The 24,750-nt window shown below is 36.1% G+C and overlaps 1 protein-coding gene across 29 annotated transcripts in view; it reads left to right on the top strand.

The window, feature by feature from the left end:
* The window catches only part of BTRC (beta-transducin repeat containing E3 ubiquitin protein ligase), a 170,371-nt gene that overhangs the window by 74,662 nt on the left and 70,959 nt on the right, over nt 1-24,750 (top strand). For 12 of the 29 annotated variants that reach the window (XM_086377326.1, XM_086377315.1, XM_086377320.1 and 9 more), the window contains one exon: nt 19,458-19,535. The exons of 10 other annotated variants lie outside the window; for them this stretch is intronic. In XM_086377326.1, coding sequence (XP_086233452.1) covers nt 19,458-19,535 — 78 coding nt within the window. Of the gene's footprint in view, nt 1-1,228; nt 1,291-19,457; nt 19,536-24,750 lie in introns of all 29 variants that reach the window. 7 more of the 29 variants (XM_086377339.1, XM_086377338.1, XM_086377333.1 and 4 more) reach the window with 2 other exon arrangements.

Here is a 24,750-nt window from a genome sequence, read left to right on the forward strand (position 1 = left end):
TTTCATGTATTTTTCTCATTCATTGAGCTAGATAAGGTCTGGCTTAGTAGCAGCTCTAAGGAAGCAGTATACCTATTTTCATATCAGATATAGCTCATGTCAGCAAAAATAGACATCTTAAATGATTTTCTCTTCTGCCTTTACACACCTTCCAAGGGAGCAGTGATGTTTTTGATAGCTTTACATGTAGCTTTAAAAAGAGATGGGTAACATTTATAACAGTGCCTCCTGCTGGTAGATCATAGATGTTCAATCCTGTTGTCTCTAGAATTTGTAGTGCTCACTTGTGGTTTGGTTACTTCAGGGCTTCTTCTAAGGCCCTTAAGTGGGAAAGAGTCTGTTGCATACAAGGTATAAAGTGCTTCTTTAAACAGTCTATTTCTAGAACTTAAATTGTCCTGGGACCAGGTCTTGATATAAAAATTCATAGAAGCCTGTTTTTCACAGAGTGTGGTAACTCCTTGCCTAGTACTGTAGTGTTAAAATTCACATTGGCCAGGTTGTTCTGTAAATTAAACACTGACAGCTACCCTCAGGGGAACAGCCAATGTATTTATGATGATGTGCTGATTACACAAAATACACTGCAAGCAGAAAACAGCTGCAGAGAACAAACCTCTTAAAAAGAATACAATTACAAATAGCACCCTCAGTATTTCTAGTGGTGAGTGTAGAATACAGCATGCTAATGCAGGTTTCTTACTTAGTCTGCCTGAAAACAAAAAATCTGAAGGAGGTAAGTTAAATTACGGTTGGTTGCACACGTGGTGCCAGGATTAGCAGTGAAAAAATTCTGTTTCTGAAGAGCACAGCTATGTGTGTACAAATATAAAGTGAGGAGTAGTTTTACCCACCATCCCCCCATTTTTGTTAGTATGCTTTATTAGTGCTTTTCTTATATGTATTATTGTAGAGCGTGGCCTTGAGGTGATAAGGGTTCTGGACATTTGAAGTCTCCTATACAATGAATTGAGTAGGAGAGTATCAGAATTGTTTTTAAAAAATTCAATAGGAATTTCATGTTAGAGCTTGAATATCAACATTTTGTTTGAAGATGGAGCACTATATTTTCATTGTTATTAACGGTTTTGAAGATGTTTGCCCTTAGAATTGATAAAAGGAGTCATGAGTCTGAATCTATGGTAAGATCTCAGATTTCTTAGATTCTCTTTTTCAAGAATTTGGTGTTTTAATACATTGTAGTAACTGTGCGATTACATATTTTTAGGAGAATCAGTTCTCAAGTATGTCCCCTTTCATCCCTGCATGTTCCCAGTGATGTGCAGACAGGTAAGATTTTTTTAGGAAAAAAATTTGATTTTCCCTGTTTGAGACTCTGTTACAGTTTAGGGTCTGTATCTATAAAATATTTCAATCACTGAGCATGCTAGCTTCTGTTTAAATCAGTAGAAAATATGTTGATCTTCCAAGACATAAATTTACTCAAGCCAGTGGTGAGGTATATAGCAGGAGGATATAGTGATTGGAAACAGTTCACTTCACCCGCATGAAACTAAGAATCAACTCTTCAGTATATGGATCACTGGTACATAATAATCGACTATTATTGGTCTGTCTGTTGGTCTCTTTTTAAATCAGTTTGGAACCTCCTGGAGTTATTTTCTTGCTCTGCTGACATCAATCCCATGCGGCAGAGGAGTTGTGTATAACCGCTTTGGTTTAATCAATAGAATAATTGATAAACCAGATAAGATTTAAACTGATTATAGCCCCAACAGAATTCCCCAGAGGCCTTGGACTCTCTTAATTTTGACATGTGTGTTGTGTACCCTGAGGATGAAGTGCAGTTTGAATTATCTGTTTTTATTTGCTTAATGACGGGGAGGGTGTTAAAGTCAAATGTTTAATTAACCCAGCAATGGGCTGCGTTGTCACTTACACACAGCTGATTGAGATATCTCATGGAGAATACTGAATAGAAATGATAATGTGGCACTGGGATGGAAGATTGCTTTTTCAATCCATTTGCTGGGTCACTGCTTTGAATGTCTTATTGGATGAAAGGCATTCAGCCTGGAGAAAAAATTCGGCATTTAAGTACATTTTGTTCTCTTCTCCTACTCTAACCCCCCCTGCCCAGAAGTTAACTAAAACAGATATGTTCTAGGTTTAATAAGCCATTCGTGTACTAGTAGGAGACCAGGGTAGTCAGTAGCCTCAAGCTACATAATTTCCCATGGAAACGGAAAAATCCTAGTAGCCTCCAAGGTATTCTAAACGTGAACTCTTTTGTCCCTTACATCCCTTGTCCCTTGCCATTATTGTGGAGTTGTCTTTGGTCACTTGTCTCTTGCCTCTGTCTTCAGTGTTTGCCTCATGTGCAGCTTCCTCTAGGGCCACAGGCAGACCTTTTGCTCCTAAAGAAGCTTATTCTCCAGTACATTTTTTGCCGTTCATGCAGTTGGGTTCTATTTGGTTATATTTCTGATCAAATATTATAGCGAGGTTGTTGAACTATTTAAAGAGATGAAAATGTGAAGCATATAGATTCTTGTTCCCTTTGCTACTGCTATTATAAAACAGTTGGTTCCATGTATGTTTTATCTGTTAAGAAGCAGTTTGCTTTCTGTATGGACTAAAATCTAGGCCAAGAAGGATTCTGATAGTCCACACATCAAAAATGCAGTTCAGGCAATTGGAGTTTTAATGACTTGCTGCCCACAAAAAATTCCTGACTAGCTTTGTAATCAATGTAAAATTCTTTGGAGGCATATTGAGCAAAACTTAAAAAAAATTTTATCATGACTTTCCTTCTTTGTAGTTCTTATGTATCCTCTTTCTATCCCCTGAAGATCTAAGCCAGGAATTTACTAATTTTTTTCTTTGCTTTAGTCATTTGTATTCCAGAGAGCACAATAGGGAGAAGGATACAAGATTGATTTTTGTGTGTGTATGTGTCCTCTTGAAAGCATAGTCTGGGGCATGACTACTTGGCGGTGGGGGGTGGGATTTACTGAGCAACAGAAGCATGCAGCTAGTTTTCAGGCGCAGTTTGGACTTTTGCAGGTCAAGACAGACCAGACGAGTAGCTTATCTTAAGGGACACAAGTAATAGACCAAATATAGAACAGCTATTTCAGGAATCATGTAGGTCATTTAATTATCCATTATGATTGAGTAGCTAATGCTCTTTTGGCAATTACATGACCTCTGTTATTCCTGAAACCTTTCCAGGCCCCCGTGGGTCGAATGACCCACCAGTCAGTGCTTGCAGACTATACCACTCAAAAGGAAAAGAGATTCTGGGAGCTACCGGGATTTAGAAATAGCTGTGCTTTCTTTACCAATCACTGCCCAGAATATTCTTTGTATTGCAGTCAGTGATCAGCAGCTGGTTTTGAAGTCTGTTGTTCCTTCCTTGTCTGCAGGAGCACGAGTTACATTGGTTTCCACAAAGGGCAATTGTGGCAAGCAAACTTTAATACCAAAGTTGGCTATGATGGTATTCAGTATACAGAATATGATGGTTTACAGAGTAGTACTGGTTCTGTACTACAAGAACAAGTACTGCAGTATTAAAACTAATGTTTAGTATTTGTCAAATCAATTATTCATTACAAAACTCCGAAGTTCTGGTGATTTTTTCATTCCATAGCTCGACAAAATACCATTGACAATACTAATAACAGATTTAAGAGACCATTGATTAAATTAGCCTGGTCTGAATCGGTTAATCATTATTTATTCAATTAAATAATCGTGCTTCTATGTGAAATCTAAAAAAAAAAAAAAAAAGATACAAATGAGCTTATTTGTGAAACAAAAGTAGACTTACTGATATAGAAAGAAACTCATGGTTACCAAAAGGGAAAGGGTGGTGGTGATAAATTGGGAGTTCAGGATCAACAGATACACACTACTATATATAAAATAGATAAATGACAAGGATCTACTGTATATAGCACAGGGAACTATATCTAATACCTTATAATAAACTATATGGAAAATAATCTGAGAATATATATCTATACATTTATATGTGTGTATTTATATATCTATAGCTGTATCTGAAGAACTTTGCTGTACTGTGAGACTAACAACATTGTAAGTCAACTGCTCTTCAATTAAAAAAAATCATGCTTAAGTGATTATCTGATTTTTAAAATTTAGATGCTGATCCAAGACAGAATAATTCTGGAACATTTAGATGAATGTTTCTGACTTTTTTTTTTTTCCCCCATTCTCTAACATTCCGTAGGCTTAAGAGAAAATAATTTTGTTAGAATAACATATAACCATATCCTTTAAGTAGAGAACATTTGCATTGTTATAGGAATAGTTTTCTATTGGAGAAAAAGAAAAATCTTTAAAATTTTGTTAGACATCAAAGAGCATTGTTTAAAACAACAACACTAACAATAACAATTCAACAATATATATATGTGTTTGTCCCTGGGGTAGTAAAATTTGCTATCTTCCCAAATTTATCATGTACTCACTCCAGGTTAATCAGCTTTTTATTTTGTTGTTTGGTAATATTAACAAATAAAAAACTGAGACATGAATTGATGTTTATAACCTTTGACCCTTCAGAAATAGAAGCCTTCTCACTTAAATTTTAAATCCTTTAGACCAATACTGCCTTGGTGTCTGGCTAAAGACCTGTACGAAGGTAGTTGTTGTAAATTATATTAGTTTTTTTCTGTTTAAAAACATTTTTCCTCATTATATATTAATATATGTGTGTGTGTATATATATATTCCTGTAATGGAGATGAGCAGAAAATGAAAAGCAGAATTTACAGTTAAAACAAAAGTTAGAGCTTAAACTCAAGTATCCGAATAAGGAGTATAGTTTGTCTACTTGGCATTTTAAAAGGAAAGCAAGGGCTATAAAGCAAAATGTGATGTTTGATTTCTTATTGGTTAGTTTCTGTTCTTTAAGGCATACCCTTCAGGACCTGTGCTGAACCATGTTATTCACCGTTGGAAACCAAAAATCTATATAAGTCAATGAGTGGAGATGATATTTGTAATTTTAAAGACCTGAACATTCATTCGTATAATTAGTGGAAAAGCCCACAACATAACAAACCCACATAATAATAATTTCTTAATAATAAGGGAAAAAAGAGTGATTAAATAAGGGACAATGCACAATAGAAATATACACCTAAATATAAATCTTAACCTAGCCCATTGTGGTTTCCACAGATTTACTTATTTACTTGGGATGGTTTTATTTTCACTCCAAAATGGATAGACATTTGGGGATATTACAGTTTATCAACTTTAAAGGAGCCCTAAATTTGTTTTACAGTATTGTTGAATTGTAATAAAATGAGAATATACTAAAACAGGGAAGACATCCAAGGTGATGAAAGTCATTTAGCAGGAAAAAAACTCAGGAACAGGAATGACAGAAATAACTTTGCAGAGAGAGGGATTTTGGCATACATCGTAAGGGTTCTATAGTTCTCAATCCCATTTTGAGAAATCAGAAAGATCTGCGGAATGCAGATGTCCTTGAGTTACAAAAATAACCAGATGTCCTTATTAGTAGAAGCAAATGTTTGCCTCTTAATTCACACAAAAGTATATGCATAGGGTCTCTGGATGAAATGTTGTGTAAATATGGCAGCAAAGAAAATTGTGGCATGAAAGTATCTGTCCTAAACATATAAGCATAAAGGTTCTATCTTGAAAAGGAAAAAAAATTCTTTCAGATTCATGTAGATTTAAAAGTAAGAGAAGTAAATTAAACTGTTTATACTTTTGTTCACCATGATAGGTGGGGTTGTTTATTATTATTATTATTATTATTATTATTATTATTATATGCCTTTCTATGCCAAATACCCCTGCTGAATTTTTATTCATTTTACTGTACTTGTTTAGCTACTTTGTACCTTTTCATTGTGTTTTAAACAGTAAAAACATATGCATGAAACTCATTTTTTTCTGAACAAATGATAGTCATCTTGGTTGCAGTAGTATATAAATGCACCCTTAGCAAGCCTATTGGGATTTTAAAAATATTAAGCCGCATTGTTAGAAATAGATGTGGTTTGATGACTGCATGTTAAGCAGAATAAAGTATAAAAAAATCACTTGAAAAGGCAAGGTATGAAGTTTTTCTGTTTGTTTTTAAATCAGGCCTTTAGAGTCAAAAAATCCTTTAGAGTTTAAATGGACTATTGCTTCTGATGTGGAGCATATTAACATAATTACAGACTCTTTTATATAGTACTCATAGTTATTGCTAAGTTAACGTTCAAACCTTTGATTAAGAAGTCACAAAGCTGAATGTGTTCAGACAGCTGTGTAATATCTCTCCTGTTCACAAAACAGGACTGTTCTGGTTTTTTTTTTTTCCTGTTTCTCATTTATTGATAGAAACCTCTCCTCCTATACTAGCTATTCTTTTAATGGTGAAATATTAAAATGCTGTATTATGATACATTCTGTAACTTGAAAGTTAACAAAAGCAGCTCTGCTCCTTCATCTCCTTGCCTTGTCACTCCCTGGTGCAGTTCTCTCTTCCATCCTTCTTATCAGAGTATCTCAGTGCTTAGTTGAGCTTGTTTATCTTAAAAGAGCAGGAGGCAGGCTTTTAGGGAGTAAAAGCTGCATGTTCCAGTATAACAGGCACCAATGCTGTTTGACTTGAAAAACATTTGATCTCTTACATTAACAGCCCATGTCACTGTAATAGGACTACAGCTGGGCTGTTGTTCAGTTTTCTATTATTTTAGCTTTGAAATAACTGTTAGAACTGCTCCAAAATCTCCGTGTTTAAAATTATATATTGGCTGTCCCTCCAGGACTCGTAAGTAAACAAGGTGATGTGTGTGGCCAGAGGCAACATATTTTGTTAGCTTTGTTTTAAATAAGAACTTTCCCTATCTTAAAGGTGGTTTTTGTCTGGTCCCTGATAGTGTGGCATGACTTTGCTTTTGTAAATTTGTGTATCTTTAAACAGATCTTTTTTGGTTTTTAATGTGTGTGCTCAGTAACTATTAATTATGAACTTTAATATTTTTCTCAAATAATGAAGCATTTAGTTTTCTCATGAAGCTTAACTTGAAATAATCCTGCACACTTTCCCTAAGTACAGCAGTTTGTGCAGCAATTGTTGAAAATGGGCAAGCAAGAATTTAAGGGGTATGTTTATTAGACTTAAATATTATATAGTTTTATTTTAAAATATTCAGTTCTTGGTAATTTCTGTGCCAGAGATTGTTTGATGGTTGGAATCAGGTAGCAGTATTTAAAGAACGAAAAATAAAATTTGTAAAATCAGGTGGTTATTCTCTTTTTAAGAGTACCTTACATTGTAACAGCGATAGAATGGCAGCTTATTGTAGTAGTGGTGGAATGGCCGCAGACAGTTTACTCCTTCCTTTTCTCCTTCCTCTATCTATCTGTTTTCAAGAACCTAGTTTGTTTCCCTGTTCTAATTCATTTCTCATATGATACAGCATTGCCAGGCTACCCGGCCCTTTCTTTGCATTTTACCTAAAATATACATATATCAGCCAGCACAAGCATAATTGGTTGAAAGGCAGCCATCTATCTGAGGAGTTCTTCTAAATACTGAATGTGTCATGTGCTTTGACAAGACATATCTGTAACATCTGAATACAGAAAGCACTTTTTGCGTTAGCTGTAGGTGTTGAAGCAGTAGTGTGTTTTAAGAATGTGAGCTGTGCAAATTCTAGCTTGTGAGGTAATGACAAGTGTTTGCCTGCATAGACAATATATTTTTCCCCTTGAGGTACCCGCACACCTAGTCTCCCTCAAGCTCATCATCTCTGTCAGGTTAATCAATAGGCACCGTATGGCAGAGGGTCAGTAATCAGTGTCATCGTGCCTTTAAATCGTGTTGAAAATTTGCTTAAAGCCTGGGCCAATTAACATCGAGATGATGAATGGATGGGAAGATGGGAAGAGCCTGACGCTCAGGGGCTTTGTGAGGAGGAGATGCTCAGCTGTTGAGCAGCAGACACCAGCGAATAAAATCAGCCATTCATGTGAGCTCAGTCCACCCACTCTTAATGATAATGTCAATCTAGCAAAATATATACACATTGGAGTTGTCACGAGTTCATAAATCAAAGGAGTTTGTCAAAGGCATTCAGATTAACGAGGCAGCAGCAATAACAAGTCAAATTTGCATAGAGAATTGCTCGAATCTCAGTAAATTATGATCCTGTTTTTCATTTGATTATTTGCTAATGTCTCAAGAGGGAGAATGATTATATTAGCATGCAAAATCTACTCCAGAAGTAGAAATCTGAGGTATAGAAGACCAGCACACTATGACAATTAATCAGTTTCTGCATAGTAGCATAAATGCACAAGGCCCAGAAATGAACTTCTTTTTTATTATTATTTCTCCTTGCCACTGATCCAAATGGTTCAGCTTGACAGAGACTTTATATTGCTTTAACAGTGTTTTGAATTGTGCCTGCAGGCAAGACATAGTTATGCAGCTATAACCAACCTATCCATCTGCCAACCAGATTGGAATTCTCCTATCCAAGGCTTCCATTAACCCCCACTGACAGCTCCAAACAGGATTAAGAATTTGGAAGCATAAAAAAATAGTTGTTCTTTGCAAATATACACAATCCCTTTGCATTTTGAAAAAGGCTGCATCTGTGTTTTATAATTAGTGTTGGACAGTGTAGCAGAGGGGAAAACCTACTTGGTGTCTTTTGGACTTTTGTCACAGGGAGTAAGGTGGTACTAATGGAAGTTCTGTGTTTGGTTGCCCCCGAGAGTGCTTTCCATTCCATCCAGTTCCTAATACTGTGCTTGGATTGGTGTATTACTAGAAAATATCACTTCTGGGAAACTTTAACTGGTGGATCTTGTTGAAGTTGAGCAATATAGGGAGGCTTTGAGGTGGCTGTGGTTTAATAGAATATGTCAAATGATAAACATGCTGGAGAAGCAGTGTGCGTGAGAACATGCCAGAGAATATTATCTTATGAGGACACTTGAGGCCCTCCCTAAAACTGATCCTAGAATAGTATTCTTCAACTTCTGAACTTGACCTAAGTTTTCTCCATTGTATCCTAGAAGAATTAATTAAAATTTGTTTAAACACACAGTATACACACTACTCCCCCCACCCCCAGACACACTTTTTTGTCACCTTTCATTGAATAGTTTGAAAGATTTTTATCCGTGTAACTAACTCACCTTTTAAACTTGCAGAATAATAATTGTTCCTATTTTTGAAAATTGCAGGTCATATATATTTTTGGAGGTTATAATTAGCTCCAAATCATATAATAAGGTAATGAGAAAAATATGAATCCAATTACTGATTTACAGATCAAGCCCATGCATAATATGATGTTTGCAACTAGCTATAGAAATTGGCCTCAAGATTTTTCTCTTTACATGGGTTGTCATTTTATATAATGATAAACAACTGATTCAAAATCAGAGTTTTAATTCACCACAATTTGCCTGCTTTGCTAAAATGATACAATTTTTCCTGGCTACAGAGACCATTTAATTCTCCCAGTGAAGAGTTGTGGCATAGGTGGAAAACATTACTTCTAGTTTTAGAGCTGGTTATTTTATTTATAGCAGATGTCTTTTCAAACAGGCTTAGGCTGTTGCACCATCCAACCTTGAGCAAGATGCTTACTCAAAGATTATTATGAGTCATTATGAGTGGCTTGACTTTTCATCACTGTGTAAATTAGTTTAGTTTTTTATTTGATTATATAATCAACTCTTAATTATCCATGTCATCAGGAGTTGTGTGTTCGAATAGATAACTGAAAACAGTAAATAAGCCACTTACTAGGTAGTGGAGAATATTGCTCCATCCATAAACCTCTGAAAAGCTAGGAATACTTTACCAACCAAAGAACTTTTCCTTTTTAATGAAGGGTTGGCAAACTTTATTTGTAAAGGACCAGATAATAAACATTTGAGGTTTTGTAGTCCATAGGATCTCTGTCCTGACCACCCACCTCTGCCATTGCAGTGTAAAAGCAGCCACAGATAAATGGTAATAAATGAGGATGGCTTAGTTTCAATAACAGAGAAGGCAGTGGCACCCCACCCCAGAACTCTTGCCTGGAAAATCCCATGGATGGAGGAGCCTGGTAAGCTGCAGTCCATGGGGTCGCTAAGAGTCAGACACGACTGAACGACTTCACTTTGACTTTTCACTTTCATGCATTGGAGAAGGAAACAGCAACCCACTCCAGTGTTCTTGCCTGGAGAATCCCAGGGACGGGGGAGCCTGGTGGGCTGCCGTCTGTGGGGTCGCACAGAGTCAGACACGACTAAAGCGACTTAGCAGCAGCAGCAGCAGCAGCAAGTTTCAATAAAACTTTATTTAGAGCAGGGGCTTACAGTCTCCTCCTGTAAATTATACTGGCATTAAATTGATAGAATGATAACACTGTAGTTGGCTTTCACTTTGAAGTTTCTCTGCTGTGGAAACCATTTTTAAAGCTATCTGGATGCTGTGGGTATAGGGTTTCAGTTATTTATTAAGACCTTATTATCTGTATATTATGTAATGTGTTGGGAGGTAGAGGGAACCACAAAGACTGTCCAGTAAGCTTTCAGTCTTATTGGGTACTTGAGAGTAGATACAAACATTCATCTATTTAAGTGCCAAACTGTGTGGACCAAATAAAAATGTTAAGAAATTTCCAGTAAGATAAGATGGAATAGTTGTATACTTTCTTAGAGGAGAAGAAGTTGAAACTCATTTTAAGAATGGGTAGGACTTGAATTGATTAAGTAATTGTGTTTATAATTCTAGACTAGCGTTAATAAAGATCCTTCTAGCTTGGAAATTTCAAGACCAAATCATGTTTATGAGACTATGAAGAGACTTGCTTAACTAGGGCAGAAAAAAAAAAAGTACGTTGAGGGAAATAACTTGATATAATGTAGCAGAAAATTCTGGAAGATCTTGAAAACCAGGCCTAGAACTTTATATTTGATTTCATGGAAACCAAGAGCCACTATACATTTTTGAAGAAAAAATTAGTGGTGATTAAGAAAGATTAATCTGGCAATAGTACTCAATCTAATAAACATTTAAAAACTCATATTATGCTCTCAAGCTTTGTGGGAAAGATTGAAGGCAAAGGAGAAGAGGGTGGCAGAGGATGAGATGGTTAGACTAGCATCACTAACTCAACAGACATGAATCTGAGCAAATTCCGGGAGATAATGAAGGACAGGGGAGCCTGACATGCTTCACAGTCCACGGAGTCACTAAGAGTCAGATATGACTTAGCAGCTGAACAACAACTACTGGAAAGTGAAGGGGGAAAAGCAACTGGCCCTGCCCCGAAGAAACCTACACTGCAAGGCTGGGGTGGAAGCTTGTTCATATGGAGATAAAACAGAGAAATGAAACAGTGTTTCCAAATAGAAGTAAAGTGCTAATTTGAGTGCTTTTCTTATTTTGAAGAATGCTAAATAACATGTAAATGGTGCAGGAGACTTTAATGGAAATTGGCCTAATTGTGGATGCTATCTGTACTAAGAAGTTTGGATTTATCCTGTAGATGACAGAGAGTCATAAAAGGTTTTTAGCAGAGGAGTAGTCTTTTTAGAACAATGATTCCGACAGTAGTATATGAAATGGAGCAGATACAGATTTAGGCAAGGAGGTCAGAAGACGATCTCAACAGTAGTAACACTGATAAGAGGTATTGGTGGTCTAGATTAGAGTAAAATGCAAAACTAAGGTTAGATCTATTAAAATACATGACTCAAAGGAAAAATTGAAGACCTAAAATTGGCTTCAATCTATTTAAAGAAAAAAAAAGAAAAGGTGGGGATGGGAGGGATGAGTAAAATTGACTCTGAGGATTTAAGTCTGGGATAGAAAGTTGAGAAGGAAAGAGCTAGCCTAAAATGGGTGAGGATGGTAAAGAGTGCTTTAAATTTGGATATGTTGATTTTGAGACAGTTTTTTTTTAATGTGATTCCTTTTTTCTTTTTTATTCACCTCCGGGTTACTTCTGGAAACATTTTATCCAAAATACATAACATCCCTGAGATCTAACACATGAGCTTTAGTAGTATTTCATTTGACTTTTACCTACCAAGTCTGTTTTACCTACCCTTTCTGTTACTAAGTCTGCTTGTCTGCAGCTGTTATAACTCTAATGCTTCCAGTTTGAAGTTAAATCCAAAGTTGTCAGTGAGGCTTTTATTCTGCCCTTAAAAATTCTAAACTAGTGAATGCTGGGTTAAGGCATAAATATTCAAGTTAATATAAAAGGTAACAAGTTATGTAGTAGAAATATTTTAATGCTAATATTTATACACTATTGTTACTCCAGGACTACACATACATTCTGCAAATAATTTACTATAACGAAATGTTCCATCTGAGTGTTGTGAATGAGTTGTTTTGAGCATTCAGGTTTTTCTAGTTGGCTCAAGCTTAAGTGGTAAAATACAACTTTTATTTTTATTGAAGGAATTTTTTCCCTCAGTTTATTTTTCATTTATCTGACTTCTGTTTTTCCATTTATTAACATATTTTCTTCTGGATTTCATCTGTTTGGTTAATTTTTATTTTGACATAATTTCAGATGTACAGAAAGTTAAAAGAATAGTAAAAATAAATAAATAAAATCCCCTTATACTCTACATAGATTCTCCATATGTCAACACATTTGCTTGATCTCTGTTTATACATAAAGTGAAGTAAAGTGAAAGTCACTCAGTCGTGTCTGACTCTTTGCGACCCCATGGTCTATACAGTCCATGAAATTTTCCAGGCATACTGGAGTGGGTAACCCCTTCTCCAGTGGATCTTCCCAGCCTAGGGATTGAACCCAGGTCTCCCACATTTCAGGCAATCAGTTCAGTTCAGTCGCTCAGTTGTGTCTGACTCTTTGTGACTCCATGAACCTCAGCAAGCCAGGCCTCCCTGTCCATCACCAACTCCCGGAGTCCACCCAAACCCATGTCCATTGTGTTGGTGATGCCATCCATCTCCTCTTCTGTCATCCCCTTCTCCTCCTGCCTTCAATCTTTCCAAACATCAGGATCTTTTCAAATGAGTCAGCTCTCTGCATCAGGTGGCCAAAGTATTGGAGTTTCAGCTTCAGCATCAGTCCTTCCAATGAACACCCAGGACTGATCTCCTTTAGGATGGACTGGTTGGATCTCCTTGCAGTCCATTGCAGGCATACACATATATATTAACGGGCTTCCCGATGGCTCAGTGGCAAAGAATTTGCCTGCAATGCAGGAGGTGCAGGTTCAACCCCTGAGTTGGGAAGATCCCCTGGACGACGGCATGGCAGCTCACTCCAGTATTCTTGCCTGCTAAATCCCATGGACAGAGGAACTTGGCAGGCTACAGTCCATAGGGTTCCAAAGAGTCAAACACGACTGAAACAACTTAGCATGCACATTTATATATTAACATCAATTTATTTATTACTTTTTCTGAGCTCTTTTAAAGTTAGTTGCAGACACATGTCCTTTTACCCCTAAATATTTTCATTGTATGTTTCTAAGACCAAGGACATTCTTTTAAATAACCACAGTACAAATGACACAAATGAACTTATTTACAAGACAAAAATAAACTCACAGACATAGAAAACAAACCTAACCTAGGGTTACCAAAGGGGAAAGGGGGAGGGGTAAATTTGGAATTTGGGATTAACACTACTACCGTATATACAATAGATAAACATAAGGACCTACTATATAGCACAAGGAACTATAGTTAATATCTTATAATAACTTGTAATGGAAAAGAATCTGAAAAAGAGTAAATATAAATGTATAGCTGAATCACTTTGCTGTATACCTGAAACACTGTAAATGAACTATACTTCAGTTTAAAAAAAAAAAAAAAAAACCCAGTACAGACTGTCGAAGTCAGGAAGTTGAGTGTATAAATAGACTTTGGTACATCCATACAGTGCTACTACTTGCCAATAAAAAGGAAAGAACTGCTGAAATACGAAAGAACACAAATGAATCTCACAAATGAATGTATTTTTTATGTTAGATGAGAAGACAGACTCAAACGGTTACATACTATATGATTCATTGTATGACGCCTTAGAAAAGACAGAATTATTGAGACAAAAAATAAATCAGTGATCCCTAGGGAAAGGAGTTTACTCTATCAAGGGGAATTTTGGAAGGTAATGTAACTGCTTTACATCTTGATTGTGGTAGTGGTTATATAACTTTATGGTTTTCTCAAAACTCAATAGAACTATACCCTCCCAAAAATTTGTTTTTCCACATGTTAATTTTAAAAGTAGAGAAACAGTCAGGAAATTAACATTGATACAATGTTATTAGTTCATCTATAGACTTGTTTCAAATTTTTCCAATAATTCTGATATTGTTCTTTATACAAACCTTATATCATAATGCCCACTCAATAATTGCCTATCAAGAACAGATGAAGTAAAGGGTGGAGAAGAAAATTGTGGATATGGGCTCGATAGTCCTTACCCCGTTAGGCTCAGATCACTTATTTTTCACTATATAATTCAGTGCAGAGGAGTTTACCATCAATTTTGTTTCAGCTCCTCCCCCCACCAAATAACTTCAGATCACAGGCTGCATTCAGTTTTGTCTGTTTAGTTTTCTTTAACCTGTAACAGTTTCTTAGTCTCTCTTTGTATTTTATGACCTTGACGCTTTTTTGTTAGGTACAGACTAGAAATTTTCTAAGATTTCCCTCAATTCCGGCTAGTCTGTTGTTTCTCATGAGCAGATTGAGGTTATATGTTTTGGGCAAGGTGAGAGTTGGACTGTGAAGAAAGCTGAACACTGAAGAATTATGCTTTTGAACTGTGGTGTTGGAGAAGACTCTTGAGAGTCCCTTGGACTGCAAGGAGATTCAACCAGTCTATCCTAAAGGAGATCAGTCCTGGGTGTTCATTGGAAGGGCTGATGCTGAAGCTGAAACTCCAATACTTTGGCCACCTCATGCAAAGAGTTGACTCATTGGAAAAAACCCTGATGCTGGGAGGGATTGGGGGCAGGAGGAGAAGGGCGACAGAGGATGAGATGGCTGGATGGCATCATCGAGTTTGGGTAAACTCCGGGAGTTGGTGATGGACAGGGAGGCCTGGCGTGCTGCGATTCATGGGGTCACAGAGTCGGACACGACTGAGCGACTGAACTGAACTGAACTGAATTTGTATCATGAGTCTTACCCACATCTTTTAGTTACCCATAAGTAGAACTTAATTTAGCTTGATTGGACATAATTTACACTTGGACATAATTTAGAATTGGACATAATTTAGCTTGATATGACCAAGGGCAGTTGTGAATATTGCTTATTGGAATGCATCATAGTTAAAGATACAAGGAATAACTGTGCTACTGAACTGGGTGGTGTTGGAGAGCACAGTCTTTGAGAACCACCAAAGTGACTATCAGGTATGTTGGCTGTTTAATCATTCCCGGCCATCCTCAAGACTGTAGAGATATTAATTTCTTATTCACTGGCTTTCTGGCTCTCCTCTTCACTTTGAGGAGGGTACCTTACTCCTTGCTCCTGATAACATGACTGTTTAATGTCACTACCTCTGTTTTAAGCAACAACATAATTGAATTTTTTGAATTGACTGAATTCAGTTGATTTGTTTTCTCATGGTGGATGGTCTAGTAAAAGTAAAAAATGATTAAAAGAAGTCGGGAAAAAGAGCAAAAAATGTTGGGTTATTAAACTATGTAAAAAAGAACTAGCTGTAACAGTGTTTTTCTCCTTTTCTTGCTTGTTAATGTTAAAGTTACCTTTTTTTTTAGACAACAAAATAAATAATATGTATATCCTTTGCCCTGATTGAATGGAGAAGGGAAAGGAGCTCCTCTTCAGCTCTGTGTTCTGCTCTAAGGTAGTAATCATCCTTTAGCTCCCTTTATCTTTTAATACCTTAGACATTCTTATAATGCTCACTCAATAGTTTCCCATCTAAATCAGAAAAAAAATAGAGGGTCAGGAGGAAGAAAATTGCTGATTTGGGCTAGATAGCCACTGAGCACTGAAGAATTGATGCTTTTGAACTGTGGTGTTGGACAGTACTCTTGGGAGTCCCTTGGCCTGCAAGGAGATCCAACCAGTCAATCCTAAAGGAAATCAGTCCTGAATATCCATTGGAAGGACTATGCTGAAGCTGAAGCTCCAATACTTTGGCCACCTGATTGGAAGAACTGACTCCTTGGAAAAAACCCGGATGCTGGGAAAGATTGAAGGCAGGAGGAAAAGGGGACGACAAAGGATGAGATGGTTGGATGGCTTCACTGATGGACAGGGAAGCCTGGCGTCCTGCAGTCTGTGGGATCTCAGAGAGTCGGACACAACTGAGCAACTGAACTGAACTGACTCATCGTATTAGGTTAAGATCACAGGTTTTTTTGCTATGTAATTTAGTGTAGAGAGTTTGCCATCAATTTTGTTTCATCCAAAGCACCTGTAGAGTAAAAATGTGATTTATAATGTCTTCAGTATAACAGACTTTCACCAGAAAGTAATTAAGCTTCCAACTTTATTATGATGACATTTAAAAAAAAAATTAATTTTAAATATAGGACCTTACGTTGAATTAAACAGGTTTAGGTTATCTGAAATGGTATTTTATTTAAAGGAGGGTGTGTAACTTCATGGACTGGGAAGTAATTACTTAACAGATTATAAGTTTAAAATTGAATACTGGCTTAATTGAATACAGTTCATTTGTATAGGAGAGTTAAAGCAGTTAGAATTCTGAAGTTATTGAGCCTCTATCCCTAGCTTGTAACATAACATTTTTTTTCTTTTTCTTTGTATTGATTTTAGGGACCTTAAATGTAAAGTGATCATTACAAATGTAAAATATCAAGTTAAACCTCATGGGAGATTTCTGGCCAGAAGGAACACCTTAGTGTGCTGGCCTATCAAGGTGTGACACAGAAGGCACACAGATGTTAGCCATAGAGGGCTTCTTGATACAAAATGCAAAAAATGTATACTATCTAAGTTTAAAACACCATTATGATCCTGTATTCAATTTCATACTTGTATGAAATTTTTCAGATAAACTCATGTTGGATATAATTTTTGGATCTGAAAGTAACTCCTCAGTTAGAATATGATGAATATATGTAATATAATGAGTAAATCAGCTGCACTTTCTAAAATACTAACATTACACACGTAACTGGATGAGAGTATGGCAACCCACTCCAGTATTCTTGTCTGGAGAATCCCATGGACAGAGGAGCCAGGCGGGCTATGTCCACAGGGTCACAAACAGTCAGACATGACTGAAGTGACTTAGCACACACTCATACATGTAATTGTGGAAAATAGAGCCCAAATAGTGTGTATTTCAGTTTTCTGTATTTTGCCTTGCAGATAGTGATTTACATGTGTTGATTACCAGATTTTTTTCAGTTGTTTTTTAATGTGGTAAAATACACATAAAATTTATCATCTTAACCATTTTAAAAGTATAGAGTTCAGTGATATTAAATACATTCATAATGTTGTGCAACCATCACCCCCATTCATCTCCATAACTCTTTTCATCTGGTTAAACTGAAACTCTACCCATTGAACAATAATTCCTCATTCCTTCCTTCTCATAGCCCTGGTAACCAACATTGTATCTTCTGTATGTATGATTTTGAATACTCCTAAGTGTGTTATGTCAGTGGAATCATACTGTATTTATCTTTTTATGACTAGCTTATTTCACTTAGTATAATGTCTTAAAGATTCAACAATTTTGTGATATGTGTCAGAATTTCCTTCCTTTTTAAGGCTGAATATTATTCCATTGTAAGTATATACTGCATTTTACTTAACCATTCATCCATCAGCATACACTTGCATTGCTTCCATGTTTTAGCTGTTGTGGATAATGCTGCCACAAACACAGATGTACAAATATCTCTTTAAAACTCCCCTTTCAGTTCTTTTGAGTATGTACTCAGAGATGGAATTGTTGGATCATGTAGTAATTCCTTTTTTAATTCTTTGAGAAACCATAATGTTTCCCATAGCAGATATACCATTTTACATTCCCCCCAGAGATGCACAAAAGTTCCAGTTTTTCAACAGCCTCATCAATACCTGTTTTTTTGCTTGTTTGTTTTTGATAGTAGCCTACCTAATGAATGTATGGTACCTTGTAGTTTTGCTGTTCATTTATGAAATGAGTAGTGATACTGAACATCCTTTCATGTGCTTGTTGACCATTTGTATATATTCTTGGGTAAATGTCTATTCAAGTCCTTCATCCACTTTTGAATCAGGTGGTTCTGTTTTTTGTTGTTGAGTTTTTACAACATCTGTCTATATTCTGGATGTTAATTCCTTATCAGATAAATAATTTGCAATCTTCGCCCCATTTTATGGGTTGCCTTTTTACTCTGTTGATATTTAGAACTCTGAACTTGCTTCTAACTGAATTAGTATTTCCCTCTTTTTTTTTTAAATACTTAGAACTAAATAAAAAAAATTTTTTTAATTTTATTTTATTTTTAAACTTTACAATATTGTATTAGTTTTGCCAAATATCGAAATGAATCTGCCACACGTATACCTGTGTTCCCCATCCTGAACCCTCCTCCCTCCTCTCTCCCCATACCCTCCCTCTAGGTCGTCCCAGTGCACCAGCCCCAAGCATCCAGTATCAGTATCGTGCATCTATTTCCCTCTTTTTAAGTATTAAACATCTCATTGACATTTTAGGGTCTTCTAACTGCTTTTTGAGTTTATAGTGGCAAGAGTGGATTTTAACTGTTAAACCCTGATTAAATTTTATTGCTTTGAGCTAACTAAGCACTATTTTTAATAAAATCAAATCTGAGAAGAGAGGAAGAGAAATAACTAAATTTTTTCTAGGATCTGACTTTGAGAACTTGGATCAATCAAACTTTACTATGGTTTAAAACTAATTAAGAGGAGGCAGTAATCCTGGCTTAAGTTGTTACCAGCTAAGTATGAGTGAAGTCACCCAGTCGTGTCCGACTCTTTGCAACCCCATGGACTGTAGCCTACCAGGCTTCTCCGTCCATGGAATTTTCCAGACAAGAGTACTAGAGTGGGTTGCCATTTCCTTTTCCAGGGAGTCTTCCTGACCCAGGGATAAAACCCAGGTCTCCGGGATTGCAGGCAGATGCTTTACCCTCTGGAGCTTTTTTGTGTCCAGTGCCAACCTGCATTTCTAAAGAACGATAAACTAGACTTATAATGAATATGATCTGCTGGGCAGTGCTTAAATATAGATGAAATACTTTCCCACCTAGGTCCCTACATACATTTATTTATATACATGGGCATATGTTTTCCTTTACATAAGTGTATGTCTATATGTATATAAATCTTCATATGAACAAATACATAAATATACACGGTATTCTAGCTTACAGAATTAGAAATGTAATTCAGTTTACTCCCACAGAATAAGATTGAAGATAATGAGAACTGAATTAAAGCTTACTTTCTTTCACAGAATTCCTCAGAGAGAGAAGACTGTAATAATGGCGAACCCCCTAGGAAGATAATACCAGAGAAGAATTCACTTAGACAGGTATGAAATTCAGTCTTACTTAAAATAAAAAGCTACCAACAACAAAACAAAAGACAGGAAACCCTCAATTTGCCATTTGTTAAGTACTGGAGCTTAAATTAAGAATACTCTGAAGTTGGTCTGGCTCTCAAGCCATCAATTTCAATCAGTTAACATTGTTTTCCCAGTCATTTAAAAAATATCCTAGTTGTACAAGTACAGGGCAGTCATTTGTTTACACATAGTGAAAACAAAATCAAAGGAAAGTTTTCTTATTCAGGGAAAAATAACTTGAAATGTATCTTAAATGCAGATAGTAGATAGTTTAAACCTTACTTTTTTATTAAGATTCTTCATACGCTAAAAAATAATAAAAACCAAAAGGGATCTACCGGTAATTAAGTTAGCTCCTAAAGTCTGAGCAAATTTGTTTGCTTTTTCTGGAAGTAAAGGACAATATTAATGACAACTTTAAAATAATTTTTACTCACCACAGTGCCCCGACTCCTCAAAGGTCATACATTCTTTGAAAGTTCAATTCTGTGGTGCTCTGTTTTTAAAAACTAAAATGTTAAAAAACATTTGGTCAAAAAATAGGTTCTTCTCACTGCCTGTAGCAACCTCTAACATCTTCCATCTCCCACTGGCAGCAAAAACAAGTTCTTATAGTGTTGCCAAAGAATAGGTATGCACAAATATTTATTTTAAATATAAAATTGGAGTAGATGAGCACCAGCAGTAGTAAAAATAGTTTTAATTTACTTGCATCTATGGCATTATTCTAAGAAAAAGAAGAGATTGAATATTTGTTGCGTGCCCACTGTGAACCTGATACTTAATTTTACTTAACCCTCGCAAGAACCGTGTAAAGTTGCTAGATATGAGTTCCAGTTTATAGATGAAGAAAATGGAGGCCGAGAAAGATTTGATGACTTGTTTAATTAGCAAGTCAGTGATTTGAAAGATCTCAGTGTTGCCAAAGCATTTTTACTTCAGCCCTCTACCTCTAATCTGTAGACAATGTAAATTTAGGGGAAAAGTATTTGAAATCGTGACACATCGTTCTTTTATTTATGTTAAAACAATTTTGGATGCAAAATTTTTTTATAAAAATAATTGTAAGTAGAATTGAATCAGTTCAGGAAGCCTTGGTAAATAGCCAGATGATCATCAAGCATTGATATTGTTTAGTTAGAGCGTTAACTCTTGGAGATAAACACCTGATCTGTAAATCTAAATATATAGGATGAAACTGAATAAGATAAATTTGGAAGTGGAAACACTCTGCCCACTATACAGAAACAACTGTCAGAAAACAATGACATGACAAAAAGTTTTGGCAACTTTATTTAAGCTAACAAACGAATTTTCACTCTGCAAAGTTATAAATTAATTTTAATAGGCTGATCCAGATGGTCCATTTGGAAAATGGATAGGCTGATCTGTTGAAAATTAAACTAAATTTATCTCTCTCATACTTCAAACTGAAGCAAGAGAGAGAATCGTGCCTATTAAGTCCAGCACATACAGATGGACCAGCAGGTCACACATGGGACTAATCTGATTCATTTAAAAAATAAATGCATACATTATTGAATCATTTTCTACTTGCAAGATCTGTTTTGTGCAGTGTTTGAAAAAAAATTAATTTTTTTTTCATTGCTTTTTTAGCAGGTTCTCTTTACCCCATCTGCTTTAATTTAACAACCGTTTTTTAGGTTTGTTTTTATCCTCCTAGTACTCCAAAATTATTTTTCTAATATATGTCATTCAGTGTTGAGATCCAAGCTCTGGAGATTAATTAGGTCATGAGGCTTTCCCCCCTTCTTTCTTTGTAAAGGGTTTTATCTCTATTCTCTTTGTGAAGAGCATGAACTCTGTTCTTGGAAAGAGAAATGGCCTTTAGAAATGGGGAAGTAAGAGATCCTCCTGGGGCCCTCAGAGTCTTTTAGCTTCTGGGTGTTTTAACAGCCCCATGAATGCAGATTTGTAAATTTATTGCAGTGCCATCTGGTTTTTTGCTGGAACCAGATTACTGTTGGCTTGTGTCTGTCTATTGTGGTGGTCACTCCCTAGGAGCTTGCCCTCTCAATCTTAGGGATGAGTGATGAATAACAGGGGTCAATACAAGCGGGTCACAGGGCAGCTGTCCAGGACTACTCTGAACTTGATTACCCCATCACCGAGTTTTTTAATGTAGGGTATAGTATAGAAGCTGTTTAAACACCCTCTTTTCTCCATGCATAGGACAATAATGAAATGCCATTTGCTCTCCCTACCCCACCTTTAGTCAAGTTATATAGATAAAAAGATGTCAGAGCTGCCTTTTACCTCAGGTCTATATAAGCAGGATTTGCATCATGTGGCCTAGTCCCTTAACGTGACATTCTTTTGCATACTATTTCTAATGGGGTTTACCACTCTTTAACCACTGATTTTAAAATACTGTTATGTTCTAATAAATTTAGTGTTGTTTTAAACTAATTTTAGAGCTTATATATTCTAAAGTATAGTTTAATCATTGTTGATAGGATATGAACACGCCTGTTAATTTAGAGTTATTTAACTGTTAGAGGAACTGGAAGAAGTATTATCACTACAGTTCTTAAATTAAAAAGGTAAAAGGGAATATTATAAATAGCTTTATACCAAAAATTTGGCATCTTTGATGATATGGACCAATTCCTTGAAAAACACAACTTACTGATACCAAAACAAGGTGAAACAAAATTTGAAGAGCCCTATGTCTGTTGAAAAAACTGAATTATCAAAAGGCCCACATAGTTTTCTGGTGAACTCTATCAAACATTTAAGGAATAAATAACACCAAAATAGAAAACAGAGTAGAAAAGAACACTCCCTGACTTGTATTATGAGGTTACCATAACCGTAATTCTAAGACTTGAGAAAGACATTAGCAGAAAAAATATTGAAAGAGAAAGTCGGAAGACATTACTCCCTGTGTCACCAAGTTGTTTTGTATACCTGCTTTTCCATTTTATATCCAACATCAGAAGGCAGTAGAGTTGGGAGGTGGGGGGGTGGGTGGGGGGATGTAATTATTCTTTTAATTTTCTAAATTTCTGAATAATCTTCTGATCTCTTGTTATTTTTAAGTGTAAACTTTTATTTAAAAGTTGTACAGAGTAGCTACAATTTTCTTTTTACTTTTATTCCTAGAATGTGAAGCCCAGAAAACCATAGCAACTGTGTTCATAGTACCCATATCTGCAAACAAGGGCAAAGGCCTGAGAGGATACATGAAAGTACTCATTGCTTTTTGAAAACATAGCCTTACAACATGCATACTCCTTCTTAGCTTCACATTGGTGCTAATAGGATCTGTCAACCCTGCCTTTCTCTGTAATTGAGTAAATTGTGACCTCGGTCTAATCCCTCCCCCATCCCCCATTCCTTTTGTGTATGTGTCCACTTACCATCCTGAGAACGTGGGTAGTGATAAATAAAGCATTGAGTAGAGCCGTCTCAACTCTTTGAAAGCAGCATGATGCCAGCCCTCTAGTTATATTTCTTTAAGTGTTTACGTTTTTCGGTATTCTTTCTCTTGTGTAGCTGGAACCCTGGGGATGCAAAGCCATGAGAGAGGCCAAGAAGCTAACAAAGTAGCTGTCTCCCTTGTTAGCTTGTTCCTTTATTCTTTAAAAACAAGATAAAAACCATCTGGCTCAGGGCATTACATTTTCCTCCCCCATGCACCTCTATAGATGGAGGCTTCACCTGCAGTGAGGGTTTACATTGATTAGGGAGGGAGCAGTAATTCAAGCTTCCATCCTCTTCAAGGATACTTTGCAGTCTTTAAAGGTGCTGACCCACTGAGTTAAACTGTCAAGGGAGGATAAAAAAGTATCTTCATCCCAGGAGGTAACAGCTGCCAGGTTTTCAACACCTTGCATGCTGCTGGAAAAATGTCGCAATTGTCAGCTGAAGAAAAATGACTCTGTTGTCATTTTCTGTTAATGACTGGGCCTTATAAAAGGAACTGCATAAGCCTTTTAGAAGGAATAAGTAGCTGTTTTCCTTTCCTACCACCCCACCCCTCCCCTAAATTCCTATGCTGTTCTAAACATTAACTTGGAGTAGATGCACAGAAACCAGCGGTAAAGAACTTAAAACAATCCAGTGTAAGCATGGAGGTCTGATTGGCATAGCTCCTTTATACAGTTGGATGAGTAGGAGGAACAAGCACATCACTGACACAGAAAATGACATTATCATGTGTTTGAACAAAACAACAACAACAACAAAAAGTCATTCATAAGCCAGTGAACTGAGAGAAAACATACTGTATTTCTGCTCTTAGGAGGACAATTTGTTTTCAAGCAGCATCCAGATGGGTAAATACCACGACATTTCTTTTTCGAGAGAGCCACTTCCTTTATAAAAAAAAAAGAGAGAGAAACTCACTGAATTTACTTCCTTTAATAGCTCTGTAGTGTTTGTATAATATGTAATGGCATTCCCTTCTTTCTGATTTGATTGATGAGGGGGAAAGGTTTAATGAAGTCCCCCATATCAGGCTGGCAGGTTTTTTTTTCCTATTTGTTTTAGGTTAGTCATTTTAATTGTATTGAGTAATTAGAAGGTACACACAGCCAAGGGAGCTTTGTTCTGATAATTGCTCAAGAAAACCCATTCCATATCTGCCGCTGTTTTGTGTTAAGATATTTCTCCCCCTAGTGGAAATAGTAAGCACTTTGGCTTGGCAGTAGGCAAGGTGTAATTGCAATATGACAAACTGTGCTTCAGGGACTATCTTGTAAATACTTTAGTTTGGGGTTTGGCATTATTTCATTATATATGTATGTTTTTTCCCCTATGAAATTCCTACTTCTTTTTTTTCTCCTGAAGTGCTTTGGGCTTCGGATGGAAAAAAATTGCCTGAGATGTTTATTAAAAAAAAACAACACAAAAACATAGTGCATCCTGGGTAATGTTTTGCAGCTTGACTTAATTTTAGTCATCTGTTTTAATTACCTATTTATAAAAATGCTTTTGCATTTGTAGACATTATTTAATACTTCAGAAGAAGCACCTCATTTGAAATAAATAAATAAATTGTACTTCTTTTAAATAGTCCATGTAAAAGACCTTAAAGGTAATTAATGTAGGTCTCTTAAGTAAGACAAAAGTCATCTTTCCAAGTCTGATGAAGTGATTTGTTTATTTAACTTCCCACTTTGGCTGAATCCTTTAGAGTCTAATAACTTTTTTGTTT

The sequence above is a fragment of the Bos grunniens genome, chromosome 26 (genome assembly GCF_055505025.1).
Source record: "Bos grunniens cultivar Pamir isolate PY7600 chromosome 26, Bosgru_T2T1.0, whole genome shotgun sequence".
NCBI lineage: Eukaryota > Metazoa > Chordata > Mammalia > Artiodactyla > Bovidae > Bos > Bos grunniens.